At 32.4% G+C, this 25,407-nt stretch overlaps 11 protein-coding genes across 11 annotated transcripts; 7 read left to right on the forward strand and 4 right to left on the reverse strand.

The window, feature by feature from the left end:
* Positions 1 to 28: 28 nt before the first annotated feature.
* Positions 29 to 393, reverse strand: NAEGRDRAFT_38811 (RRM domain-containing protein). The gene has a single exon (XM_002678646.1). It carries the CDS (start codon positions 385 to 387, stop codon positions 91 to 93), a length of 297 nt encoding a protein of 98 aa, XP_002678692.1. The 5' UTR covers positions 388 to 393; the 3' UTR covers positions 29 to 90.
* Positions 394 to 1,996: 1,603 nt separating this feature from the next.
* Positions 1,997 to 4,532, forward strand: NAEGRDRAFT_32809 (uncharacterized protein; the record flags this gene model as incomplete). Its single annotated transcript, XM_002678533.1, has 5 exons — positions 1,997 to 3,033; positions 3,078 to 3,263; positions 3,309 to 3,680; positions 3,727 to 3,969; positions 4,016 to 4,532. The coding sequence occupies 5 exons, from the start codon at positions 1,997 to 1,999 to the stop codon at positions 4,530 to 4,532; spliced, it is 2,355 nt and encodes a 784-aa protein (XP_002678579.1).
* Positions 4,533 to 7,197: 2,665 nt separating this feature from the next.
* NAEGRDRAFT_66295 (uncharacterized protein) lies at positions 7,198 to 8,279 on the forward strand (the record flags this gene model as incomplete). The annotated part of the gene is made up of 2 exons (XM_002678534.1): positions 7,198 to 7,386; positions 7,590 to 8,279. The coding sequence occupies 2 exons, from the start codon at positions 7,198 to 7,200 to the stop codon at positions 8,277 to 8,279; spliced, it is 879 nt and encodes a 292-aa protein (XP_002678580.1).
* Positions 8,280 to 10,273: 1,994 nt separating this feature from the next.
* On the reverse strand, positions 10,274 to 11,557 carry NAEGRDRAFT_48255 (uncharacterized protein; the record flags this gene model as incomplete). The annotated part of the gene is made up of 1 exon (XM_002678647.1): positions 10,274 to 11,557. The coding sequence occupies one exon, from the start codon at positions 11,555 to 11,557 to the stop codon at positions 10,274 to 10,276; it is 1,284 nt and encodes a 427-aa protein (XP_002678693.1).
* Positions 11,558 to 14,070: 2,513 nt separating this feature from the next.
* NAEGRDRAFT_66297 (uncharacterized protein) lies at positions 14,071 to 14,475 on the forward strand (the record flags this gene model as incomplete). The annotated part of the gene is made up of 1 exon (XM_002678535.1): positions 14,071 to 14,475. The coding sequence occupies one exon, from the start codon at positions 14,071 to 14,073 to the stop codon at positions 14,473 to 14,475; it is 405 nt and encodes a 134-aa protein (XP_002678581.1).
* Positions 14,476 to 14,656: 181 nt separating this feature from the next.
* NAEGRDRAFT_66298 (uncharacterized protein) lies at positions 14,657 to 15,067 on the forward strand (the record flags this gene model as incomplete). Its single annotated transcript, XM_002678536.1, has 1 exon — positions 14,657 to 15,067. The coding sequence occupies one exon, from the start codon at positions 14,657 to 14,659 to the stop codon at positions 15,065 to 15,067; it is 411 nt and encodes a 136-aa protein (XP_002678582.1).
* Positions 15,068 to 15,214: 147 nt separating this feature from the next.
* On the reverse strand, positions 15,215 to 16,800 carry NAEGRDRAFT_48256 (uncharacterized protein; the record flags this gene model as incomplete). The annotated part of the gene is made up of 3 exons (XM_002678648.1): positions 15,215 to 15,737; positions 15,787 to 16,068; positions 16,145 to 16,800. 3 exons carry the CDS (start codon positions 16,798 to 16,800, stop codon positions 15,215 to 15,217), a joined length of 1,461 nt encoding a protein of 486 aa, XP_002678694.1.
* Positions 16,801 to 19,874: 3,074 nt separating this feature from the next.
* On the forward strand, positions 19,875 to 21,089 carry NAEGRDRAFT_3132 (uncharacterized protein; the record flags this gene model as incomplete). The annotated part of the gene is made up of 4 exons (XM_002678537.1): positions 19,875 to 20,148; positions 20,401 to 20,646; positions 20,754 to 20,870; positions 20,920 to 21,089. Coding segments are annotated over 4 exons (807 nt in total), but the record flags the coding sequence as incomplete, so codon positions are not given.
* A 734-nt stretch (positions 21,090 to 21,823) lies between these two features.
* NAEGRDRAFT_66301 (uncharacterized protein) lies at positions 21,824 to 22,252 on the reverse strand (the record flags this gene model as incomplete). Its single annotated transcript, XM_002678649.1, has 1 exon — positions 21,824 to 22,252. The coding sequence occupies one exon, from the start codon at positions 22,250 to 22,252 to the stop codon at positions 21,824 to 21,826; it is 429 nt and encodes a 142-aa protein (XP_002678695.1).
* Positions 22,253 to 23,147: 895 nt separating this feature from the next.
* NAEGRDRAFT_32697 (N-acetyltransferase) lies at positions 23,148 to 23,660 on the forward strand (the record flags this gene model as incomplete). Its single annotated transcript, XM_002678538.1, has 1 exon — positions 23,148 to 23,660. The coding sequence occupies one exon, from the start codon at positions 23,148 to 23,150 to the stop codon at positions 23,658 to 23,660; it is 513 nt and encodes a 170-aa protein (XP_002678584.1).
* A 337-nt stretch (positions 23,661 to 23,997) lies between these two features.
* Positions 23,998 to 25,148, forward strand: NAEGRDRAFT_79340 (rab family small GTPase; the record flags this gene model as incomplete). Its single annotated transcript, XM_002678539.1, has 4 exons — positions 23,998 to 24,221; positions 24,270 to 24,417; positions 24,603 to 24,858; positions 24,902 to 25,148. 4 exons carry the CDS (start codon positions 23,998 to 24,000, stop codon positions 25,126 to 25,128), a joined length of 855 nt encoding a protein of 284 aa, XP_002678585.1. The 3' UTR covers positions 25,129 to 25,148.
* Between the last annotated feature and the right edge of the window lie 259 nt (positions 25,149 to 25,407).

Below are 25,407 nucleotides of genomic sequence, written 5' to 3' on the forward strand. Positions count from 1 at the left end.
AACTATTTGAAAGATTTTTCCGAATATCATCACAATAAATTTTTTAATTTAAATATTATTATTTTCGGTTTAACTTAGCACCAAAACGATTTATTGTTGAGCAACTTGTTCAGTCTTTTCCTTTTCTTGGAATTGTCTGACGTAGATCTTTCTGGCATTGAATTCAGATTCGTTGAACATGGTGATAGCCTTAGCAGCAGCTTCAGCAGTATCGAATTCAACAAAACCAATACCCTTGGATCTCTTAGTTTGAGCATCAGTGAAGATTCTAGCGTAGGTAACGTTACCAGCAGCAGAGAAGTGTTCCTTCAAAGCAGACCAGTTGGTTCTGTATGGCAAGTTAGAAACAAAAACCTTGGTGTCAGATGGTGCTTGGGTGGTGGACATTATGTTTGATGTATTTTTTTTCAACAAAAAGAGATTCAAAATATTCTTTTACACTCGCGAGTCAACGCAAGCAAACTTGCCGTGTTTGACTCAGAGCTTAACGGTGTCGTGTTCAACTCTCTCGTTTGATTGGTTGGAGATTAAACAGGGCGTTTGTTACTCATCTGATGGTGTACAAGCTCTCTTTGAAGAACAACGGTTGCTATTACAGCAACATTGTTTATTTGGATATCTACACAGCATGGGAGAGAGAGGTGAGCGAATAGAATATTAAAATAATGTGCATCACTGATATTGAATCATGAAATTGAATTTTAAAATTGATAATCAATTATTAAATGTATTTTAAATTTTCCAAGTGGTTCATCATGTCCAATAATTTTATACATTTCGACAATTTTAAAGGAAATTATCCAAAAGAACCTTAAGCTAAAGAAGATATCAATAACAAATAATTAAAAATCAAATAGATACTCTCGATTGAATATTTGAAAAATTCAGTAGATAGTAATGGCGGTTTTGATTAGATAAGACAATTTCCATCATTATTTGCCCATCCCGAAAGAGTACAAATTCAATCTTATCCTCTCCATTCGGGACGCACCAGTCGATCAAATAGGCGCAATTATTGTCTTTGTCCACTCTCTTCTATCAATACAACTTCTTTGGAAGAAAACAAGTGAAAAAAAACAATCTATTTGCAATGTCTTATCTGAGAAGGAATATTAACAAGTCTCTTATTCCGATATTGATTGCCGGAAGCTATTATGCTAATTCATTAAGAACTCAATCAACATCTTCTTTTAATAAGAAGGAATTGGAATCAATTTCTTCCAACAATACTCAATCAACAAACAATATACAATCATCATCCTTCGCACCAACAATTCGGCCTTCTAATATACAATCCCTATCAGTGGAAAATCTACGTGAATCCATTCATAATGTTCTCACAACCATTCTTCATACCTTCATGAAGGTGCATTAAATTTTAGTCTCGCGCATCACACACTTGTAAATAAACACTTCAGAATGTAAATAAACACACACAGAATATTATACCCAACAACAATAATATTGCATCAGATAAATATTAGTATTGAATGAGTCAAGCCACAGGATTGATTACAATTTCTATTGAAACTTCATCCTTGCCTTTTCCGAGGACCATCAAGGAGTGCTTAAATTTCGATTGACCTTCAAGTCCTTATCCATTTCCCTCCCAACAATACATCAACAACCATCACAAGTTACTTCCCTGAAGTTGCAAATGATCCATAAATTACAAAGAGGAGGATCTTCCATCATGCATCACAACTTAAAAATCTCAACAAAAAAAAAAACTCTAGATATCAAAAGCCTTTTGTGCAAAAATCATTTAAAATTTTTAAACAAGTTCAAAAGAATCAATTTTTAAACGTTACCCAGACAAAAATACAAAGAAGAAATTACACAACTGCCGATCAAAATGAGTGACACCATCAATAATGATACTTCAATTACTGTTGAATCTGACTCTCTCCATCACCAGGATCAGGATGTAAAGAATGATCAGCAAACCAATGCAATTTCGTCATCGGTTAGTACAACTGATGAAACCTTGGTACAAATGGCAGAATCATCACTTTCGTCAAGTGTGAGTGGTGACGTGTCTCACTTGGATGTTACTCTTGATTTTGTTCCTCATCAGGCAACTTCAATCAATGAAGTTATTCCAGAATCTGTAATTAATGTTGAAAGTCAATCTAGTGATGATAATCAAGTTAAAGAATATTTTGTAAAGAAAGAACCAACTGTATTTATTAATGAAAGAGATGTTTTAAAAGAATATAACATTCCTCACAAGCCATACAGCTATCAGTCATTGGTCACAAGAAACATCAAACAAATTGTGCCTAATCAAACTGTCGTTGTTGGAAATGCAAACGAAACTGGAGAAGGAATTGAACCTTCACCAATTAGAAGAAGAGCCGATTTTAAAGATGGACTCGTTTCTGGTTGTACATTTAATGACAAGACTCCAACAACTTGTTATGAATCTTTTAAATTTGCTGCTGAGAAATTCCCAAATCGTCCTTGCTTGGGTAGAATTGATACAATTGCAAGCAGTTCCACTCCAAATGCACCTCCACAATTGGGTGTTAAATTTGAAACTTATTCACAAGTTCAAGAAAAGGTTCTCAATGTTGGTTCTGCACTTGTAAATACTGGTCTTAAACCACATTATCACGTTGCAATTTATTCAAAGAATAGACCTGAATGGCAAGTTGTTTCTGAAGCTTGTCATACTCAATCACTTGTTACAATTGCCTTGTATGATACATTGGGAGAAGAATCATCTGTATATATTATGAATCATGGTGAAGTTGTCACTTTATTTGTTAGTGGTGATGATGTATTTTCAAAGAATGTTATGAAATGGGTTAATCAATGTGAATATTTGAAACATGTTGTCTTGTTTGATAATTTAGAAAATGCTAAATATGCAGAACAAGTTCAAACATGGAAGGAAGAATTCAAAAACAAGACCAAAGACTCTGTCAAATTATATACATTCAGTGAATTCTCTGCATTAGGTGCTGGTGATAAGAGAGTTAATCCAACTCCACCAAGAGCTATTGATATTTCATCTATTATGTATACTAGGTAAGTTCATTATTAACAATATTCAAAGATTAATATTTCAATAGTGGTACAACTGGTATGCCAAAAGGAGTAATTTTGACTCACTTGAATATTGTTTCGACAATTTCAGGTGTAATTGGTAATTTGATTCACATTTCAGAGCAAGATAGAGTTATTTCATATTTACCACTTGCTCACATCTTGGAAAGAGTTGCTGAAATGGCTTTCATTCAAGTTGGTGGTAGTATTGGGTAAGTTTCAGTTCTTTCAATGTTAATTTACAAAAAATAACAAAGTTATTGGAGAGGTGATGTTAGAAAACTTAAGGATGATATTGCAATTGTTCAACCAACTTTGTTCCCTGCAGTTCCAAGAGTTTTGGATCGTCTCTATGATGGTATCAGAGATCAAATCAAACAAAAGAAAAAGTTTGCCCAAATGATTTTCCAAAAAGCTTACAATTCCAAGCTGAAGGCCATTGAAACTAATGGTATTGAAGTTAAGAACCCAATTCTTGATATGTTGGTTTTCAACAAATTGAAAGCTGCTGTTGGTGGTAAATTGAAGGGTATCTTATCCGGAGGTGCACCTTTAAGAAAAGAAGTACAGCAATTCATTTCAGTTGCTTTCGGATGCCCAGTTGTTCAAGGTTATGGTTTAACTGAAACGTAAGTATTATTGAAATTGTGTAACAATTATTGAAACTTTTCATAGATGTGCCGGTTCTACAATTCAATTGCCATATGACTTCTCAACTGGTCATGGTGGCTGCTTATTGCCTTGCTTGGAAGTCAAATTGGTTGACGTTCCAGACATGAATTATTCCAATAAGTCCAATAACAGTGGTGAAGTTTGTATCAGAGGTCCAAATATTTCACTTGGCTATTATAAGGAAGAAGAAAAGACTCGTGAAGTTTATGATACAGATGGTTGGTTCCATACTGGTGATATTGGAAGGTTAGTATTTAATTTAGTATTATAACTGATTCATTATTTTCAATAGATGGTTACCATCTGGTCAATTAGCAATTGTTGATAGAAAGAAGAACATGTTTAAATTGGCTCAAGGTGAATATGTTGCTGCTGAAAATGTTGAAGGTAAATTGAGTGAAGCCAATTATGTTTCTCGTTTGTGGGTTTATGGTGATAGTTACAAGACATTCCTTGTCGGTTTTGTTGCTGTTAATGGATTGAAATTATTGGATTGGGCTTTACAAAATCAAAAGTTAGCAAACGTCACTGCCATTTCTCAACTTTCAGAATCTCAACAATTGGAACATTTGGAAAAATTATGTGCTGATGAATCAGTAAATAAGATGATTCTCAAAGAATTGGAAAGAGTTGGAAAGGAAAAGAAATTATTAGGGTTTGAAATGGTTAAGGCCATCAAATTGCTTCCAAGAGATTTTGAATTCTATCCTGGATGTACAACACCAAAATTGAGTCTTGTTAGAAACAAGCTTAGAGATTTGTTCCAAAAGGACATTGACGAAATGTATGAAAAGACTGATGTTAAATAAATTATTTATTCTTATTAAGTGAAAACTATGGCATGTGCCATCTTTGTTAATAGTTCTACTCCTGCATTTGTGAGATTATTATTCATAATGCTTAGTCTAGTCAACTGTTTCATATTACTGATGTGTTTTGCTCCTTCGTAACCAATATTACACTTGTAGGCAATTAGAGTAGTCAACTGCGTCATACCACTTACATATTGGGCGCCTTCATCTCCAATATTATTGCAACTAATATTGAGGTCGCTCAACTCTGGAATTTGGCAAATTAATTTCACTCCCTCACTTGTAATACCAGTGTTTAACAGGTCAAGTTGTTTCAAATTCTTCATGGATGAAATAATAGATGCACCTTCGTCCTCAATTTGGTTTTCATTAAGTGAAAGATTAGTTAATTGCTTCATGCATGACAAAATTTTGGCCCCTTCTGCTGTGAGTTGAATATCGCAAATAGATAGGTCTGTTAGGTGGCACAATTCAGTGATGTATCTTATTCCTTGATCTCCAAGTCTATTATACATAACTTCAAGTGTTGTTAATTTGTTTAATTGAGCAATAGCTGTCAAATTGGTAATCCTATTAGCGCTGATTTTTAGAGTGGTCAGGTTCTCAAGGTTAGATAACGAATCGACACCTTCGTCACCTATGCTATTAGAATTCAAATTAAGTTCAGTCAATTGGTTTAATTGTCCTATGTAACTGGTTCCTTCCCATCCTAAAGAATTATTAATAAGTACCAGGGAAGTTAATTGCTTCATTTCTCCTATTGTCTTTGCTCCTATTGGGTCAATTCCACATCTATAGGCATGAATGGATTTGATTTGCTTTAGTTCACTAAAATATTGAACTCCTTCGCTTCCAATTGAGTTTCCATCAATATCAAGAAATTTCAAATTGGATAATTTTGAAATGAACTTGCAACCTTGTTCATTCAATGAAGAATCTTTGCAAGAAAGATGAGTTAATTTTGTAAGTTTGGTTATTGAATTAATTCCTTCATAACTAAGTTTTTCGCTATCCACCTTAAGTGACGTTAATTCTGACAATTGACTTATGGATTCCATTCCATCATTAGTTAATCCTGTTCCAGAAATGCTTAAACTAGTTAATTTTTTCATATTTCCAATACATTTAGCTCCTTCATCTCCAATCTTATTCCAATTAACATTTAATTCGGTCAATTGATCCAATTCACTTATTCCATTAATAGTATTTTTATCAAGTCTGCAGCAAGCAACCTCAAGACTAGTCAATTGTCTCATTCCATAAATAATTTTCAAAGACTCTTCTGAAATCCAATTCCAACCAGTGTACAGTCTTTTTAAATTTTGCATTTTCATCAAAACTTTAAATAATTTCACATCAACAAGCTCTGTATCACTTTTGTTAAATTCAATACTTTCAATATTTTGTAAAAATTCACTTCTTGTTAAATATTTAATATTTTCGGTTGTAATTTCTTTAGAAAATTTGAAGGAAAGTTTCGAATGTGATTTAATGACTTTTAAAAATTGATATGAAATTAAACTACAAGTTGTGATGATAAACGAAGGCTCCAAATAATTAACAATTTCCAAACAAATTTCATTAGGAAATAAATTGTTTCGATTAATTCTACTTTCCACTATTTTCGAATATTCAACAAGGTCATAACAAATGAAACTACTTACTCTTTCCGAAATCAAGCATCTTGTTGTTATTAGAAAAGAAGGAGGTGATCAAACCTTTGATTTTTTGCATTTTTTTGATTTTAAAATTCCTGTTCAAACCTAAACAAACTAACCACACACTAAATATTGATCTCAGATCATCTGAGTCAATTTTCCATTCGTAAGCATCCAATAAAGAAGCATCTTCAATCACAACATCTTCAAAATGGAAATCGTTTCTTTCCCCTCTGTAATCATTATCCAAAGAAGAGCATGTATGGAATTTCAGAATATGAATTCCATCTCATTGAAAACTGTAGGTATTTTACATACTATGCAAACATTTTAAGGTGAATGGATCTACAAATGCCACTTTGTTTCTGAGAAAGAACGAAACAACTAGATTTTGCACTAACTGTGAGTCTTCCTTCAGAAATCCAATTTCATGCTTCTCAAGGTCATTGCATTCAACTGGCATGGATAAGGTATGGTTTTCGGATTAATAAAAAGACTACAGCACCACAGGTTCCCAAGTTGTCTCCAACCTCAGTACTGATGTGGCTCGACGATGCTTAACTTCTCAAATCGGACGGGATGAGGTGCATTCATCGTGATATGGCCGTAGCCATCAATCGTCTTAAACTGTGTCTTTTCAATTAAACATCACTTCAATAAGGTCAAGTGTTCACAAGCAGCGAGTCTTGTTAAGACACATTAAGTAAATATTGCCAATTAATGAGTTAAAGAATTTTGGATAGGATTTCTTTAAAAACCACTGAAATTTCCAATTAATTAAAGTCCGTTCCATTCTCCAAAAATGTCTCAAAAGAACATTTCAGTTGAATCCATATGAATCCATCCACAAGAAGACGCAACACAAAAAAATGGAATCATCACTTCTTCATCTATTATTGATGATATCCATAACCATTACAATTTTGCATAGTGCTCATAGTAAAGGTTTGTAATTTTAAAAATCATCATCATGCCTTAAACTACCTTACCTTCCCATTATAGTTATGGCCTTACCTACATGTTTTGGTAAATTAAGCTCCGATACAGCTAATGTTTGCAGTGGAAGAGGTACATGCACTGGGCCAGATATATGTCGATGTGATGAGCCATCATTATTCGGAGGTTCAGAGTGTGAAATTGCATTATGTGGAGGATTACTACCAACAGATCCAAATGTTTGTAGTGGAAGAGGTGTATGTAGTGTTGTGTCAGGTTCTTTTGCAACATGTTCATGTGTTGATGATTCCAATTTCTCCCCATCAAATTCATATGTTGGAATGTTTTGTGAAATTCCAACATGTCTTGATTATGATCTTGTGGATTACTTTCATGATAAGTCAAATATTTGTAGTCTGAGAGGAAAATGTGTTGGTTTGAATACTTGCAATTGTGATAGAAATTCAACATTGCCTTTGGAGGATTTTCGTGTGAAAAGTCTGGATTTTCCTGTTTTGGAACACATGCAGAAAATTCACAATCTTGTTCAGGAAATGGAATTTGTATTGATGCAGATGTATGTCAATGTGATAAGAATCATGTTGGATTTGACTGTTCCATACCAAAATGTTTCAATATTTCTGCAACAGATTCGAATGTTTGCACTTCAAAGGGAAAGTGTACGAATGTTGATACATGTCAATGTAATAGTGGATATGTTGGAAATTCATGTGAATATTATCAATTATCTTCATCAGAAACAACCAACGTAACAATTTTGGTTAAGAGGTTGAATTTTACTTGTTTTGGAATTGAAAAGACAAGCGCTCTAGTTTGTTCTGGAAAAGGAAGCTGTGAACATTCAAATGTTTGGACATGTTTAGACGGATATTTTGGAGAAAACTGTGAACAGACATCTTGTTTTGGAATTCCAGCAAATAATTCTCAAACTTGCAATTCAAGAGGAATTTGTAAAGATTACAATCAATGTGAATGTTTAATTATTTCAAATAATACTCTATTGAATGGTAGTGATTGTTCACAATTGTATTGTCAGGGATCTGATAATCAATTTCATCTTTCCTCAACTCCAGAATCTTGTTCTGGAAATGGAAAATGTACCATGAATGGATGTAAATGTCATGGTTGACTATGAAATTGGAACAGATAACAAATTAATTGATATTTCTAAAGAGTTTGAATGGGTTTATGAAAGTATTGAAATCTTTCCTCAATTGGTTGCTGTAGTAGACAATATCTTGCTCAGTGACTCAATATTTTTAAGGAATTTGAATACCGTGTAGTCCAATGGCTAGGATACCTGGCTTTCACCCACGGGTTCAATTCCCGCATGGGAGGATCTTTTCGACTTTAATACTTGTTGATACACCACCTCCGTTGGTTTCAGAAAGGAGCTCCAATGCAGGCACAATGCTAATTTTGCAACATTTATTCAAAGTGGGATGCTCAAGCTTCTTAAAAAATAAATATTTCTACTCAGAAATGGTGTCTTGTTTTTGAGATAGAAGAGTTTACAATTAGTTTACAATAAGTTTACAACCATAGAATATTTCTTTAGACATTATGAAAAATAACAGAATTTTATCAATAGTTTAAATTTCACTATTTCATAAAAGTTAAACATTTTTCAGTCATTAAATTTTCATCAATTTCACTCACAGAGCAATGAATCGTTGCACTCAATCCATTCAATTTTTCCTTAACAGTTTTGACTGTTGAGGTTGACTGTTCTGGTTCCTTCTCTGATGCCACTGTTTTCGTTGAGTTTCGAAATGCCAACTCGAGTGTTTTTTGGAGGGAGATTGGTGGTCAATTCATCCAATGAGGAGAGTTTAGTTAATTCTTGATCGATTTGAATGGATGCATTTTCAAGACTAGGAGCGTTTTATCCTTGTTGGCTCCCTTTCCCATTCTCATTTCTTCATAAGATTTGCTAATTTCGGCGCAAGCAGATGATAACATAAGGAAAGTCATTTCGGATTTATTGCTCTTCTATTTCAGATCAAATAATGACTGGACTGTGGGTACTTGCTTCATGTCAAATTCATTCAACCATTTCTGATGACGACTTGATGCTGTCAAATCACTCGCTCAGCAAATTCACAACATTCCAGATGCCTTCATAATTGTTTTGACAGGTGCTGGATTGTCAACTTCATGTGGCATTCCAGATTTTAGAACTCCAGGTAAAGGACTCTTTGTAAATGGCTCACTCGGTAAGTTTCAAGTCAAAGATCCAACATCAATATTCGAAATTGGTTATTTCAAAGAAAATCCAATTCCATTTTTTGAGAGAATGAAGAATTTCATTGCCACCGATTACAAACCATCGAAAACTCATTTCTTTATCAAGCTATTGCAAGATAAGGACAAGTTAATGAGATTGTACAAGCAAAATATTGATGGATTGGAGAGAAAAAGTGGAGTTTCAGATGACTTGTTGGTGCATTGTCATGGAAAATTGTACACCTCTCATGGCATGCATTGTAAAAAACAATTTACTTTACAATATTTAAGAGATGAAATTACAAGTAAAGGTGAGAAGTTCAAATTCCCAAATGCAATGTTTGTGGAAATATTGTAAAACCTTATGTAGTTCTGTACGGAGAGTTGATTTACCAGACAAATTTGGAGAATGTGTTTTTCAAGATTTGAAAAAACACAAAAATTGTAAACTATTCATTGTGATTGGAACCATTTTACAAGTTTATCCAGTTGCCCTCCTTCCAGAATACGTACCTCATGGAACGATGAGAGTTTTAATCAATAGAGATCGATGTGGAGGATTTTACAATATTCAATCAGCCATTAGAGAATGTGATGTGAAGAATAATCATTTGGATTTATATTTATATATTTATATTTGGGAGGAGCTGATCAACCATTGATGGATGTGTGGAATTGTTAGTGAGAGAATTGGGATGGGAAGATGAATTGATGGAAAATTCCACTTTGGTGGGCATGAATAATTTGTAAAACCAAAAATCAAATCATTCCTCATAGGATTTCTCTGATTTAGAACTCTCTTTAAGCTTAATAAACTTGATAAGATGGTTTATCTCAATATAAAAACTATTACACATCCAATAATACTCACAAATTGTTGTTTATATATATACATAATTAATTTTGGAGAGTGCGTGCACCACAAACCATTGTTAAGATCTCCTTCTCTGGTTTTACTTGTTCAGCTACCATATCCCACTTTTTTGCAGCATAGCGTAATTGATTAACAGGTTTACTGACCTCATGACGCTCAAACTCTGTTTGAAAGTAAGTTTTCCACTTTAACTTTTGCAAATAAGCTATTTTTGCAGGTGCATTTTGACTATGGAGATCAATAACCTCAAACAATCGATTGGCAATGTCAACAAAATCTGGTGAATGTCCTTCGACTGTTACAATGGCATGCAATAGGAGGGTACGAGCATATTCACTAACTGCCTGCAACAAAGTGACTGAATTATATTCAGTGAATTCTGCAGTAGCTTCCTTAAAAGCACTTGCAAGGGCATCATAATAAGCGCCTGTAAACACCTCTGATAAGAAGGGGCCCTCTTCCTCACCCTGAGAAATTTTGTAATCATTATCAGCCTTACGGAGATAACCAGGCATTCCCAATGAAATACCAAATTCCTCAGCCAAGTTAGAAGCAAAGTTGTTTGCTGAAGCATGAAGGTTACCCAATGTTAAATTAATTAAAGCTCTAGCCATGGCATCATCAGCAAATACGAAACTTAAGGCAGAAATATCACCAAATGCTTGATGAAGACTACCAGTTTGCACATTTCTAGAATCATTGAATTCTGGACGCAAATGATCCAGTACATAATGTCCAGTTTCATGAGCAACAATGTCAGATGATTGACATGTGTAAATTGTATCTCCTTTGTCATCAGTGAAATAACCAAACTTTAGTTCAATACTACCATTACCACGAGAATAATAAGAATTCTTTTCGTCTTCCAAACCATATGGACTGATTTGGAGAGTACCACTTGGCATCTTATTCCAGTATTCAGCTGCCTTACTCAACTTTTTATCATCAGGGAATGTTTTTCTCAATGCATTGACAGTGTCTCGCCACATATTTGCAGTCAACTTGGCAGCTGTGAAAGTATGTAACATATCAAATCCTGGAGTACGTGGAATTAACTTGTCAATCTGAGACATTTTAATCTTTCCACCAACAATACTCATCTCAGCATCTTGAGGACCATCTTTAAAGACTTGGGGGACGTAACATTTCTCTATCATTTCGAGGAGAGGTTGGTTTCGTGTAACGCTAATATCCTGAGGGTAAAATCTCAAAACAGTGCCCTCCTCCTCAGAGGTAGCTGAAGCAGTAGCATTGATGGGTTTGTTTGTACGTTGTTCTGGCAGATTTTTTTGGATTTGAGATGACATTTTCAACTTTTTTTATATGAAAAACTTTGAATGTTTTGAGTATTTATTGTTGAATTATATGAAATATTGGACGAATTTGGAATGATTCCATTTTAGTAATACCAAGTTAGGTTAGTGCTGAATTTTTACTTTTTCCTTTGCAGATTTTTAAATTGGAAAATAGTAGAAGATATTTCGAAATACAAATTATCCATAGCTCTTATTAGATGGATATTTATTGTTACAAAGTGTCCATAGCTCTGTTCAAAATTTTTGATTGGAATATTGCAGTTGTTTGCAAACAACTCAACGCTCACATGAAATATCAAACAGTCTTTATCAGCACTTCATCATATATTTCTAATGTTTGCAGTAATTGAACTATTGGTGGTTGGAATTTTGTTAAATCTGTGAAATATTAGCACAATCATCTAATGAATAGGAAGTTAAGTTGGTGACAAAAGTTGATAAAAACATTAAATCGCTCCTCATGGAGTGAAACTTCTCATTTTCGTGACTTGTAAAAACGTGTTCCATATCAAACTTTCATATTATTGTAAACTCTCAATGTTTTCGAACCTGTTGTCTCATTGTTTTTACTATAAATAAATAACATTATATTTTATTTTTTTCATTTGAAAAATCAGTCTGACTTTGGCAAGTTTGAACCAATTCAAAAATCAGCAGAGTTTTTACCTGCCACTTTTCTAGTCCAGGCTGGACTTGTGACTATTCGACACGATAACCAAATGATAATGTTGGATATACCAAACGACGAAATTATGTTAGCATTTTGTGAAAGATTAATCTCGAAATCTCTACCAAAAAGTTTATTATTTCAACATGCAGAAAGATGTACCACTCACATTAATAACAATGACCCACGAGCAACTTTCAAGTTTTTTAGCATGTATTCCCTTTTCGTCAATGGACACTATTGCTAAATATGAGGTTTATTATCACACATGCATTTTTATGTTAATGTCTTTGATGGACTTTGATGTGACTTGTCAAGATTGGACAAACACTGGAATAATAGACCTTGTTGTGATTGAAGAAACATTTATTTGGATAATTGAACTCAAGGTAGACAAATATGTAGGTTCTTGATTGAACCGATGATTCAAAAGCAAAAGCAGTATTTTGAAAAATATAAGAATTTCAATAGACAGATCGAATATATGGACATTATTATTAACAAAAGAACTTTTGAATGTGAAACCTTACCACAAAATGAAAATATATCATTGTGCAAAGATCGTGAAGGAATTGTCGCTCCATCACCATCAAAACAAGTCATAATCAAACCAACTCTAAAAAGAGCTCAAGGAATTCTAACCATTGGAAATGTTTCATTAGATAAAGGTAATCCAAAGAGTTGAACTATGGAACAAATCCGAATGGTATTATTGGACAATGGGTTGAATGAAGAAGATATACTAAACAACTTGAAAGGATTTGTTTTGGAAATTATTGTCGATGCATTGATTAATTTTAACGGTGACATGCAAGCTAAAATCAAACATGTTTGTAGTATATTATCTGAGATGCAATATTCTTTTGTTATTGCACAGTCTCTTGTTAGGTGGTCCTTTAACAACTTGGTTGAGTATAAATGCTCAAAGAAAATCTAAGGAAAGATCATATATGAAGTGAGTTTGAGGAATTTTAATCTTAAAATCCCTTAACAAATTGTGATGAACTCCACGATCAGTCTGCTTTTTTTGCTGTATTGACTTTGAAAAAAATACTTTACGGAACAAGGCTTTGTTGTTGATGATGGAACATCAAGAATTGTTTGCGATATTCGATCAGAAAAAACCGCAGCTATCATTATCATCGTAATGGAGGTAAAACCTGAAGAAGGTTGGTATTTTCTCATAATAACAATAATAATTAATGAAATGAATTGCTAATTAATAGAGAATATTATATTTTCGGATGATGTTTGTTTTGAAATTATTTGCATGATTCGTGGTTTATTTTGAATAATTGTTCTTTAATTTCAAAACAATGGTTTAATGTGATCAAGGAACGTTCAAAACTTGTTATTCAATTTAAAAAACAATTTACAGAAAATAGAATTGAATTGTTAATGAAAAGTCAATTCATGAATAGTATTGTAAATATTAAGTTTTCTAATAGGTTGCTTAACTCTCCAGATAAAGTTAAATTCATAAGTGAAATGAAACAATTAACATCACTTAATATTGCTAACAATCAAATTGGTGTAGAAGGATCCAAATTCATACATGAAATGAAACAATTAACATCACTTTATATTGGTGCTATTAGCGTAGAATAAAACGTGAAACTTTATTAATGTCTCGTATCAATAACAGCCTGAGACCAAATCTTTAGACTAACTAAGATTCTTGGTTTTGATTCGTTGTCTTATCACTAAATAGGATGCTCCGATAGTGCTTTAATATAGTCTTTTCATCTTTACAATAATTTTAAAGTTCAAATTTCTCCCAAAAAACCTTCCAAGTCTGGATATTACGACTGTTCAATCTTTTAATATCTTTAAAAAAATGTCATCACTTTCTGATGTTTACCACTCACCCGATATTCTCTCTCATGTCTTCTCCTTTTTACCACTGCCCAGTATTGCCATTATGGAGAGATCTAGCAAATATTTTGCAGAAATGTTGAGAGCAGATTATTTTGATAAGACAATTTACAATGACACTATTTGTAAACTATTTAAAATTGATGCAAGGTTTATGAGAGAGGAAATGCCATTGCACAATTTTAATCAGTTTTTAAGAGGAGAGAATTGTAGAGAATTATTGAAAGAGTTTTATCAAGCACCATTCATAGGTGGTTATCAATATGTTGACTTTGCAAGTATGGATTCCTATTCGGATAAGGGAGGTGTCATTGATTTTAGTTTGTATAGTCCTTGTAAATTATTGAAGTGTGTTAAAACATTGTAGATTTGATTTGGATGACTATCTTAGGAGAAAACTGCATAAATTTGTGTTAATTGCTGCAGTTTCTAGGTGGGATTTGGATGAGAAATCGAAATTTCAAATTGGAATACCAGATAGAGAGTTGGCATTCAATTTCGATGAAAGGGATTATTCAGCTGATTCGTTTCCAGTCACTCAATACTCAATGGGAAAGGGTTTAGTAATGATGTTCAATGATTTTAAAGAGATTGAATCCACTCATTCCATTGCCATTTCAGCATCAGGAATAGAAGATAGTGTTGCTTTCTATTCTGAAATATTAAGAAATGCTAAACCAAATGAAATGTGGTCTGACATCTTTGCTAAATGTTCAAATCCACCCTATGGGTTGAGAATTAATACAACTGAGGACATTGCAAACCTAATCACTGAATATTACAATGATCATGATGGAAGTTGTGAAAATTATTGTTGGGATGAGTATTTATTAGAAGGAAATAGCTCATGGTCATTATATTGGCTTTCTGGTGCAGAGTGGTGGGGATGCTATTCACTCACTTCGTACGATTTCACAAAGGAGAGATTTGTCGTGGCCACTGCTTCCACTACTGATTAAAACTTTTCAAAAAGCAAGTAAATTTGATTAAGACCATTCATTATTGAAACACTTGGAAAACCAAATCACATTAAAAGATTGAGATACGAGTGATATTGAGAATTATTGGTGGTTTTTATTACACATCATCAAAAGAATTAACTGATCTTAAACCAAATTGTGAGTTGGCAAATTTGTTGCACTAACAGTACATGGTGTAGTATCTGGAGTGACGTAGGTATTAGTAGTGAATTTCAATGGAGTCAAAGAGACACCACCAATAGTACTATCAAAGGTCAATTCAACCATAGCAGCAGTCCATCCACTTGTTGGATTATTAATTAAAACTTGCCATTCGAGTGATTTAGTTTCAATTAAGGTTTGATTTTGCCAAACATTGGATCCAATGGTGGTAGTTCTGAAATCGTGTGCAGTTGGATTGGTGGCGTACCAAACTTTAACACTGGATGGCTTAATTCCATTACTAACTGAAACATAAATGACAACACCTGCATTCACATATTCATGAGAGAAACTGTACTTTGGAAGAATTTGATTATTCAATCTGGAAGTGTAGAATGTTCCAAGAACAGCAAGAACATCAGTGTTGAGCATGTAGTGACCAGTGTTTGGAAGGAAACGAACATACTTTTCACCCTTAATCTTTGAATAGGAAAGTGCATTAAGATCTCTATACATTAAGGTGAGATTAAATTATGAAATTATGAAAGAAAACTTACGGAGCAAAGAATTCATCACCCATAGAAAGTATTTGATACTTTGGAATAGTTTGCAATCTAACATAATTAGCTGGATCAACAATATCTGTCAAACTGTCAAAAACATCATTGAAAAGATAATCAATGACACCTGCAGAAACATAATCATGGAAAGCAAGAGGCCAAGCACATAAATTATTATAAGTTCTCAAAATGAAATCTCTTGTTCCAAATACAGGAATAACCATTGGAGCAATTGCAGAAACTCTTGAATCAACTGCAGCCAACAACAAGGTGGTCCATCTGATATTCAATAGGAGGAGATTAGTTAATATATTATTCGAATGGTTAATAATGAAAGTGATGAAAAAGAACTTACCCTCTCTTTGAAGCACCACTAACAAAGAATGTTTCAACATTATGATTAACTTGTTTCTTAACAAAAGCAACAACAGCATCCATTGCCATCTTACTTCCCTTAACTTGAGGTAATTGAGTAACATACAATAAATTAGATGGATCACTTGTATTACTCATGAAACGATTCCAACCGAATCCAATAATAGCATCTTCAGTTCTACTAGTATGAGTAGAATCAGAAGCATAGGTAATTGGTTGATTTGGTACAATATATACAATAGCAGTAATACTCTTTGTGGTAACTGCAAGATTATAAGTGAAGGAAGGAACATAAATTGGTGAAGCTGATGAATCAGTTGCTCCAGGAACATCAGCATTGGTATTACCATTTGTGATAAAGAAGAAACTTTCATGATTATTCTTATTCAATTCATTTGGAATTGTAATTTCCAAATAATGGAACCAGGTGTGAGCTGAGCCAACCTCTGATTCAGGCAACCAAGTGAGAGAGGTAACATTCAATGTGTAGATGGTAGCACCAGTGATGGTTCTACTACTGATTAATTTGTAGGCATAAACACTTTCTGGTAAATTAACATAGTTTCCCAAAGATTGTTTGAAATTGACTGAAGTTGAGTGGACGAAACTGCACAAACAGACCATGAGAATGGCCATAATCACAATATTTAACTTGTTCATTGTTAAATAGTATTGTTTTGTTTTTTTAAAGTTTAATACATAGTGTTTGCTCCAGCACAATGTTTTTATTGTGTTGGAGCATTTATTTAATTATGGCATTTGATTGACAGTTTTGGTTTATTATGCGCTTAATTTTCCTTCATGTGTTGTGTGTTTACAACTTTTCGCAACTATTGCATTAACACTTTAATAATAATAGAGTAATAGATCTATTTATGGAAAGTTTCAATAGTTTTCAGAACTCGTAAAACAAGCTTTAAGGTATAATAACAATGCTTTTGCTGACAATCAATATTATGTTTTTGGCTAAGATGATACACTAAAGGAATTCTTCTGTTTAGAGCAATGCGTAATCATTAGTTAATAGTTAAGACGAAATATTTCCAATAACTGCGTCTCGTCAAGCAGAGTCTGTGCATGGTATGCAAAACTGTAGTGGTATCTTTTGTAATATACCTTAATCATGAATACATTAATGGCAGACGATCTTAACCTTAATAATTTCTATTCAAAAAACAATTTACCTATGAGTAATTCCTTATTACAATTTGAACTGTTTAAGAAATTCAATGCAATAAACAACAGCTTCAAATTCATCTTGTTTTCCTCTTTCCAATATCTAAAAGATCATTTAGTTAACTTTCCTCACCTTCCTCCTACAGAGGAGCAAGGGAGAAACGAATATTGAAATCTCTTCCTCTTCATTGAATACTCTCAACACATTGCCCTCCAGTAAAATTTGTGAAATCAAAAGACCCTGGAAAATTCTCAAAGGATAAAAAATTAAGCAACAAGTTGAATTGGATTATGTGAATGTTTAGCAAAGAGTACCATTTAGGAAATAGTATTACTTTGCAAATACCACCCATTATAATAATCATCATCTCTGTTCTAATGATTATAATGGGTGGTCACTAACACAATTTTCAAATGATTAGTGACAAATCAACACAATTAAAAAAAAATGAGAGTCCACCAACACAAATGTTCAGTTTGTCTTGAAGATGACGATGAAGAATTGGCACTCTATTCCTGTGTTCAATGTAATGTCAAATTATGTGATTTCCACAAGAAGAAACACTCAAAAAAATATTCCACTCATGAAATTAGTCCACTTTCAGATCAAATTTGTCCTCAACACAATTTAGCCATAAATATTTATTGTAGAACTTGTGAGAGTTTGGTTTGTCCAACGTGTGGTTTTACAAAGGAACATAAAGGACATGATTGTGCTCTGATAGATGATGCAAGTGAAGAGGAACGAATCTTATTGCCGAAACTAGTGGATGAACTAACTTTGAAAATTGAAGAATGGCATAAGGAGAAGGGTAGTTCACAAGATGAAGATTTAAAAACAGAGTTGAGTGTTATTGAAAAGAAGAAAATGGATTTGAAAGAACAAGTTTGTCATGAAATTGAAAAGATGAAACAAAAATTGGAATTGAGAAAGGAAGAATTGAATAGGGAAATTGATACAAAATGTAATGAAAAGAGTTCTATTGTGAATAATCTGATTTCCTTCAAGGAAAAGACTCTAGATTTGGAACGAACTTTTAAGGAAATTGACAATATGTCAAATTTTGAAATGATGTTTGCCAAGGTTGTTAAATACAATCAAGTTAAGAAGGATTTCAAATTGGCAACTGAAAAGGAACTATTCACTCACTTATCAGATCTTCATAACATTGATCTCATTAACTTTTACACAATTGTCAGTCAGGTAATTACCGTCGTTGAGAAAATGGGAAAGATTAAAGCAGAATCCATTCAAAAGAAAGATTTAAAAGTGGAATTCACCAATCTAGGAGCAGAAGGAAGAACTGGTCCCACACAGATTGGGAATTTTTACAATAACAATCTTCACATGAAAGATAAGGTCACTCTCATTAACAGTGGAATTCAACAGTGGACAGTTCCATTCACTGGAAAGTATAAAATCATTGCTGCAGGTGCATGTGGTGGATCAAATCCTTCCAATGGAAAGAGAGGAGGTTACGGAGCTATCATTTCAGGTGATTTCACTTTGGAAAGGAATACAATTTTACAAATACTTGTTGGTCAGCAGGGAAGTTCTGCTATTGGTGGAAGTGGTGGTGGTGGTGCAGGTGGTGGTGGTGGAACATTTATTTGCTCAATTGGTAATAATAGCAGCAAGAAAATTGAGAATTCTTCTCCAATCTTGTTAATTGCAGCAGCTGGAGGAAATGGTGCTAGTTGGAGTAGTTGGAAAACGAATGGACCTGGTGGTAGATTACCAAAAGCTCAAGATGCTTCACTCTCAATTGGAAAAGCTGGTAGAGGAAGTGGTGGTGCTGGATGGATTAATGATGGAGAAATGGATAAAACTTCCACTAATGGATTTGGTGTCAGTTTCTGTAGAGGTGGTCAAGGTGGTAGTTATAATGGTTCTTATGGAGCCAATGGTGGATTTGGTGGTGGAGGTGGTAAGTTACTTCAATTCCACATTTATTTACAAATATTTTACAATTATTTTACAATTATGAATATATTCATATTATTATGATTTTAATTTCAAATTAATTTAAATAAGCTTCTGTACATGAAGGTGGAGGTGGTGGAGGTTATATTGGTGGATCATGTGTTCCTGAGAATAAGTATGATATACCATTTCCTGATTATGGAGCTATTTCATTTAATGGAGGAATTAATCAAGATGGAAAGGAAGATGCTAATAGTACACATGGATATGTAACTATTCAATTACTTCAATAATAAAATGATTTACAATATTATTATCCACCATTCAGATTTTCTATAAAGTTAATGTGGTTTCAAGAGAATTGTCAATACTGATTGTCTTGTTGTATCTCAATGTTGGGAGAATCTATTTTCCAAACTAAACTTTAAACTTATTCGAAATGTCATATTAAAAAAAAATGGTCTCAAAAATAGGTATGGATTCAAGAAACTTTCCAACTTTTCTAACACAATGAATCTGTCATCATCATTCACAATATATATTTACATATAATATTACTAACAATACTAATAATATTATAATACTTGATAATATTTACAAAAACAATATTATAGGACAATATCAATTATATCAAACACTTGGTAAAGGAAACTTTTCCAAAGTTAAATATGGACAAGATATGAATGATGGAACAACGTGGGCTATTAAAATCATTGATCGTAAAATGATTCAACAGGAAAATTTGGAATCTCAACTGAGACGTGAAATTGCCATTATGAAATTATTATCACATCGACATGTTATTAGATTACGTGAAGTTTTACAATCACCTAGTAATATTTATATTGTTTTAGAATTGGTTACTGGTGGTGAATTGTTTGATCGTAGGTTTTTTTAACAATGTATTTCATCATCATTATCATTTTAATTATTTATTTAATTATTATTATTATTTTGTATGATGATCATTTTCATTCCGATGATGATCATCATCATGAATATTTTATTTATTGATGTGATGAAAATATTAAACAAATGATAACTATCGGATATGATTTACTAATTAAATTAATAATAATTAATAATAATTAATCATAATAATAATTATGAATACATATGATAATAATATATAATAGGTATTGTAAAGGCTAAAAGATTTGATGAATGTCAATGTAGAAAATATTTCCATCAACTCATTTCAGGAATTCACTATTGTCATGAACAAGGTGTATCACATAGAGATTTAAAACCTGAAAATTTATTATTGGATGATAAGGATGTTTTGAAAATTAGTGATTTTGGTTTGAGTGCTTTATGTGTTGGAGCAGGTGATTCAAAAAAGATGTTAACTACTACATGTGGTACTCCAAATTATGTTGCACGTATGTAATATTTATTATTTTAATAATTAATTATTGAGATTTACAATAATATTTAATATAATATTTTCATTTACAAACATATTTCAATTGTCGTAACAAAAAAACAGCTGAAGTATTAATGGAAAAAGGGTATGATGGTAAAAAAGCTGATATTTGGTCATGTGGTGTAATATTATATGTCATGTTGTCTGGTCACTTTCCTTTTTCAGCTGATTCCATACAAGGTAAGCAGTTTTGAATTCAAAACATTAATCTATTTATTTTTCTTAAAAGAATTATTTAAAAAGATTAAGAATGGAGAATATAATCCATTTCCTGAATATTTTTCATCGGATGCTAAAGATTTAATTAGAAGAATGTTGGTAGTTAATCCAGATTTTAGAATTTCAACAGAGAGTGTACTGAAACATCCGTGGTTTACTCAGGAGGAAGAATACAATTTATCATCATCATCATCACCAACATCAAGTTTAATTTCTACTGAAGGTTTAATTTCTGAAAATTTAACACAGGAACAAATTGATAGTTCAGTTAAGGAGTGTGCCAATGAATCTGTTCTATCATCTGAACCAAATTTGGTAGAAAAGAAAGTACTATTGAATGCATTTGATTTGGCTAGTATAATGATGAGTGGTATTGTTAATCCACTCGTTCAAAGAGTTACCACTAATCAAGTAACTATTAGACGTGAAACTAGATTTATTGCAGGAGGAGATAAGCATTCAGTTTTGGAAAAAATCAAATCAACTCTATCAGATGTTTTACAAGTTAAAGTTTCAACGACACACTTAGGTGATTCTAAACTTTCACAACAAAATAGTGATCATAATTTTGCAGATTTGAAATGTTTTGCTACTATTCAACAAGTTGGATTAACTTTTAGTGTTAAAATTGAAGCTACTCAAGGCGGTTTTTGTCTGGTGGAATTTAGAAGAGGAAAAGGAAGCATTATTGATTATAATAACTTGTACAGACAAATTTTGAATGCTCTCCCTGATTTGGTAATGTCACAATCATCAGAACAATAATTATTCCAAATCAGCTCCATGTAATTCCAATAATTTTACTAGTGCTGAATTTCCCTTCTTTACTGCCCAAAACATTGCTGTCTAAATTGTTATTTTGTAAACTATACCAAATTATAAATACTTACTTGCTATTTTTGAAATATTAGAAATTAAAATATACTCATTCTACTTACACCATTCTTATTCTTCATATTCGGATCCATTCCTGATTGTTCCAACCATTCCTTTACTAATTCAATTTTACCAAGGCGAGCAAGATCCACAAATGAATCTGCCATCATTTCCTTTGAGACTTTATCCTTAATCTTTTCAAATTCATCTTGAATTGTTTTTGTTAAAAAGTTTCCTTGCTCATCCGCAAAGGCAAGACTGTCCTTCCTCGTTCTAATAAAGTCTCTAGTAGATTGAGGGGAAATATCGAGAGGATTGTCAAAATTAGGTGTTCTTGGTCGGGAGGCACTCTTTGGTCTTGTTGATTCATTTTGTGTTCCAAATTTGAAGGCTTCCAATGATGATGAGGCTGAATCAGTGTTATTGATTGTAGTTATTGGAGATTTGCTTAATGGTGGTTGTTGCATTTTTTATTTTTAAAAACCTCAACAGCCATCAAATATATATTGAGCGGTAAAATGTTCATCCAAAGAGTTCTTTCATCTCTCATTGATATTTTCTTAATAGTTTTTTTATGAAATATTGCAAATACAATTCATTCTTTTGACACAATACATGTATGTCATTTAGGATATCCCTTCCACCCGATGCTGGTTTGGATTTGTTCAAAATCGAAAATTTTTTGGCCTGGATTTTTCAGATTGCCACAAGCGAAAAACGGGAAATGGTCTTCTAATTCAACTTCTATTTGGAACATCAAATGAATAATAAAATTAAATCATGATGACAGTAAATTCTCAACGAATTACTTTCATAATGGGACATATCTGTATCAAACACTATGTGCTGTATGGTGTATTGAGTTAATCCTACTACAGCCATGCATTTTGGTAGGTAGGCCTACCATTACAGCTTATTACATCATCATTTCATAGATGTTGATAATTGACTAGGTGATTGTTGCTGTCTCAAATCTTGAGATGAATTTTGTCGATCAAGTGCATCAAAAAATTCATTATATCATAAGTACCTTGCCCATAAGTTGATACTTTACTTCTTCCATCATCTCAAGTCTAAATCATAACTTTGATCTCATCATTTTGAGAAATAAATATCTTCGTGTAACGGTTTTTCGAAGCGCCAATAAATTGGAAAAATATTATTTTTTATTCATTTGATGAACCAAATAGAAGTTGAATTAGAAGACCATTTCCCGTTTTTCGCTTGCGCCGATACTGAAGGGTCTGAGCGTGGCTGATGAACAAAAAGTCTGAGCATCGGGTGGAAGGGATAATTTAGGATATCCACATTAATTATTTTTTAAATATTTTAAAATTTCTATTTTAATTATTAGTAAAAAAAATGAACGTACGTAGAGCTAGAGTTGCCGACTTGTTCGCAATGCAAAATTGCAACTTGAGTTGTCTTCCAGAAAATTATCAAATGAAATATTATTTATATCATGCCTTGTCTTGGCCACAATCACAATATATTGCTGAAGATCGACCAGGTCATCTTGTCGGATATGTCATGTCTAAAATGGAGGAAGAATATGATGAAAAGTTTGATTATCCTCATGGTCATATTACAAGTCTTTCAGTTCTCCGATCACATAGAAAATTAGGTATGGCTAAAAGATTGATGAATATGGCACAAGGAGCTATGCAAGATTCATATGGAGCAGCCTACGCTAGCCTTCACGTAAGAAAGAGTAATAATGCTGCCATTTCATTATATCATAATACATTAGGATTTGAAGAGTTTGAAATTGAAAAGGGATATTATGCTGATAAAGAAGATGCCATTGATATGAGGAAGAAATTCCGAAGTGATGTTGATTTTAATAAGAAGAAACAAAGTAAAAAGAAAAAGTAAATTAATGAATTTATCAACCTTATTATAATATTACTATAATATTACTATCATCGTTTTACATTGATCATAACATGAACATAATCACGTTTTTCTGTGTTGTTCCATATGACTTTCAGTATTGATTCAAAGTTGGGGAGTTTCTATTGGGAGAGAAATACGGAGTTTAAAAAAATTAAAAAATCTTTCAAAGGCTTTGCTACTAGTACTCATCACTACTGACCATTTGAAAGTCAATACGAAGAAGAAGAAGGATTTTAAATTGATTGGAATTATATATAATCTCTCTGTGTATTTTAAAATAACAACAACAATAACAACAATAACAAATAATAACGAGATGGAAGACGATGAAATTTTACATTATAGTACAACTCATGATGAAGTTCTTGATCCAACTTTATCAATGAATACCATCGGTGGTGGTAGCAGTAGTAGTGGTGGAAATGGTATAATGATGATGAATGGAGATGTAACAACACAATCCAATCAACCAAGTAACAAGACTAATAATCACCTCTATAAAGTACTTGTTGTTGGTGATTATGCTGTTGGAAAAACAAGGTAAATTTATTTAAATTAATATTGATAATCTCATGATGAGGAAATTAGTTTGATTCGGAGGTATTGTACAGGAGAGTTTACAAGCAATTATCGTATAACTATTGGAGTTGATTTTTGTTTAAAACATATAGATTGGAATGAAAATACATCAGTTTCTTTACAATTATGGGATATTGCTGGACATGAAAGATTTGGGGTAAATATATTCAATTATATATTCAATTTTATATTCTAAATATTTAAATTCAATCAAATTGATTATTTGGAATATTTTCAAAATATATTTAATCATAATAATACATAATCATAATCATAATAATAGGGTATGTGATTGTTAATTATTATTAGTATAATAATAATGATAATAATTGAAATATATTAGCCATGACAAGAGTTTATTATAAATATGCTATTGCAGCAGTTGTTTGTTTTGATATTTCAAGACCTTCAACTTTGGATAATGTTAAAAAGTGGAGAGATGATATTAATTCTAAAGTAGTTTTACCAGATGGAGTTACACCAATACCAATGATTTTGTTAGCTAATAAGTGTGATTTACCAGAAATTACAATCGATAAAACAAAGATGAATAAGTTTGCAAAGGAAAATGGATTTATTGCTTGGTTTGAAACATCAGGTAAGTGCATTTAGTGACTTTTTTATTTTGAAACTTTACATAGCAAGAAAGAATGTGAATATTGACACTGCATTCCACTTTTTGGTTTCTCATATCATGAAAATTACAAAAAATATGACACTTCAAACACAAGGTCAAAATAATTTAGGAGATCATAAAAAAACAGAACTGAACGTGGTTGGAGCAACACAAAACAGTAATTTTGATAAGAATGATAAAGATAAGGAAAATGAAACAACTTCATCAAACAAGAAGGGATGTTGTTACTGAGCTCTGTAAATAAAACAATTTATCAAAAATTGAAGTTTTCCAATTTCCTCAATCAGCAAACCTATAACATGTGATCAAATATTATTTTCAATATGAATTAAAGCAAATGACTGAACTTAACAGAAATTTATCTATTTAAAAATTCTGAAATGATACGTCTATGTGCAATATCTCCAAAATGATGTCGATCAGATCCATTATAAATTGTAATAAATCTGGTTGTTAAGAGTTCAGAAGGATTCATTCTATCTACTGGATTCTTTTCTAAACATGCCTTAA

This window comes from Naegleria gruberi, assembly GCF_000004985.1.
Source record: "Naegleria gruberi genomic scaffold NAEGRscaffold_17, whole genome shotgun sequence".
Lineage (NCBI taxonomy): Eukaryota > Heterolobosea > Eutetramitea > Acrasida > Naegleriidae > Naegleria > Naegleria gruberi.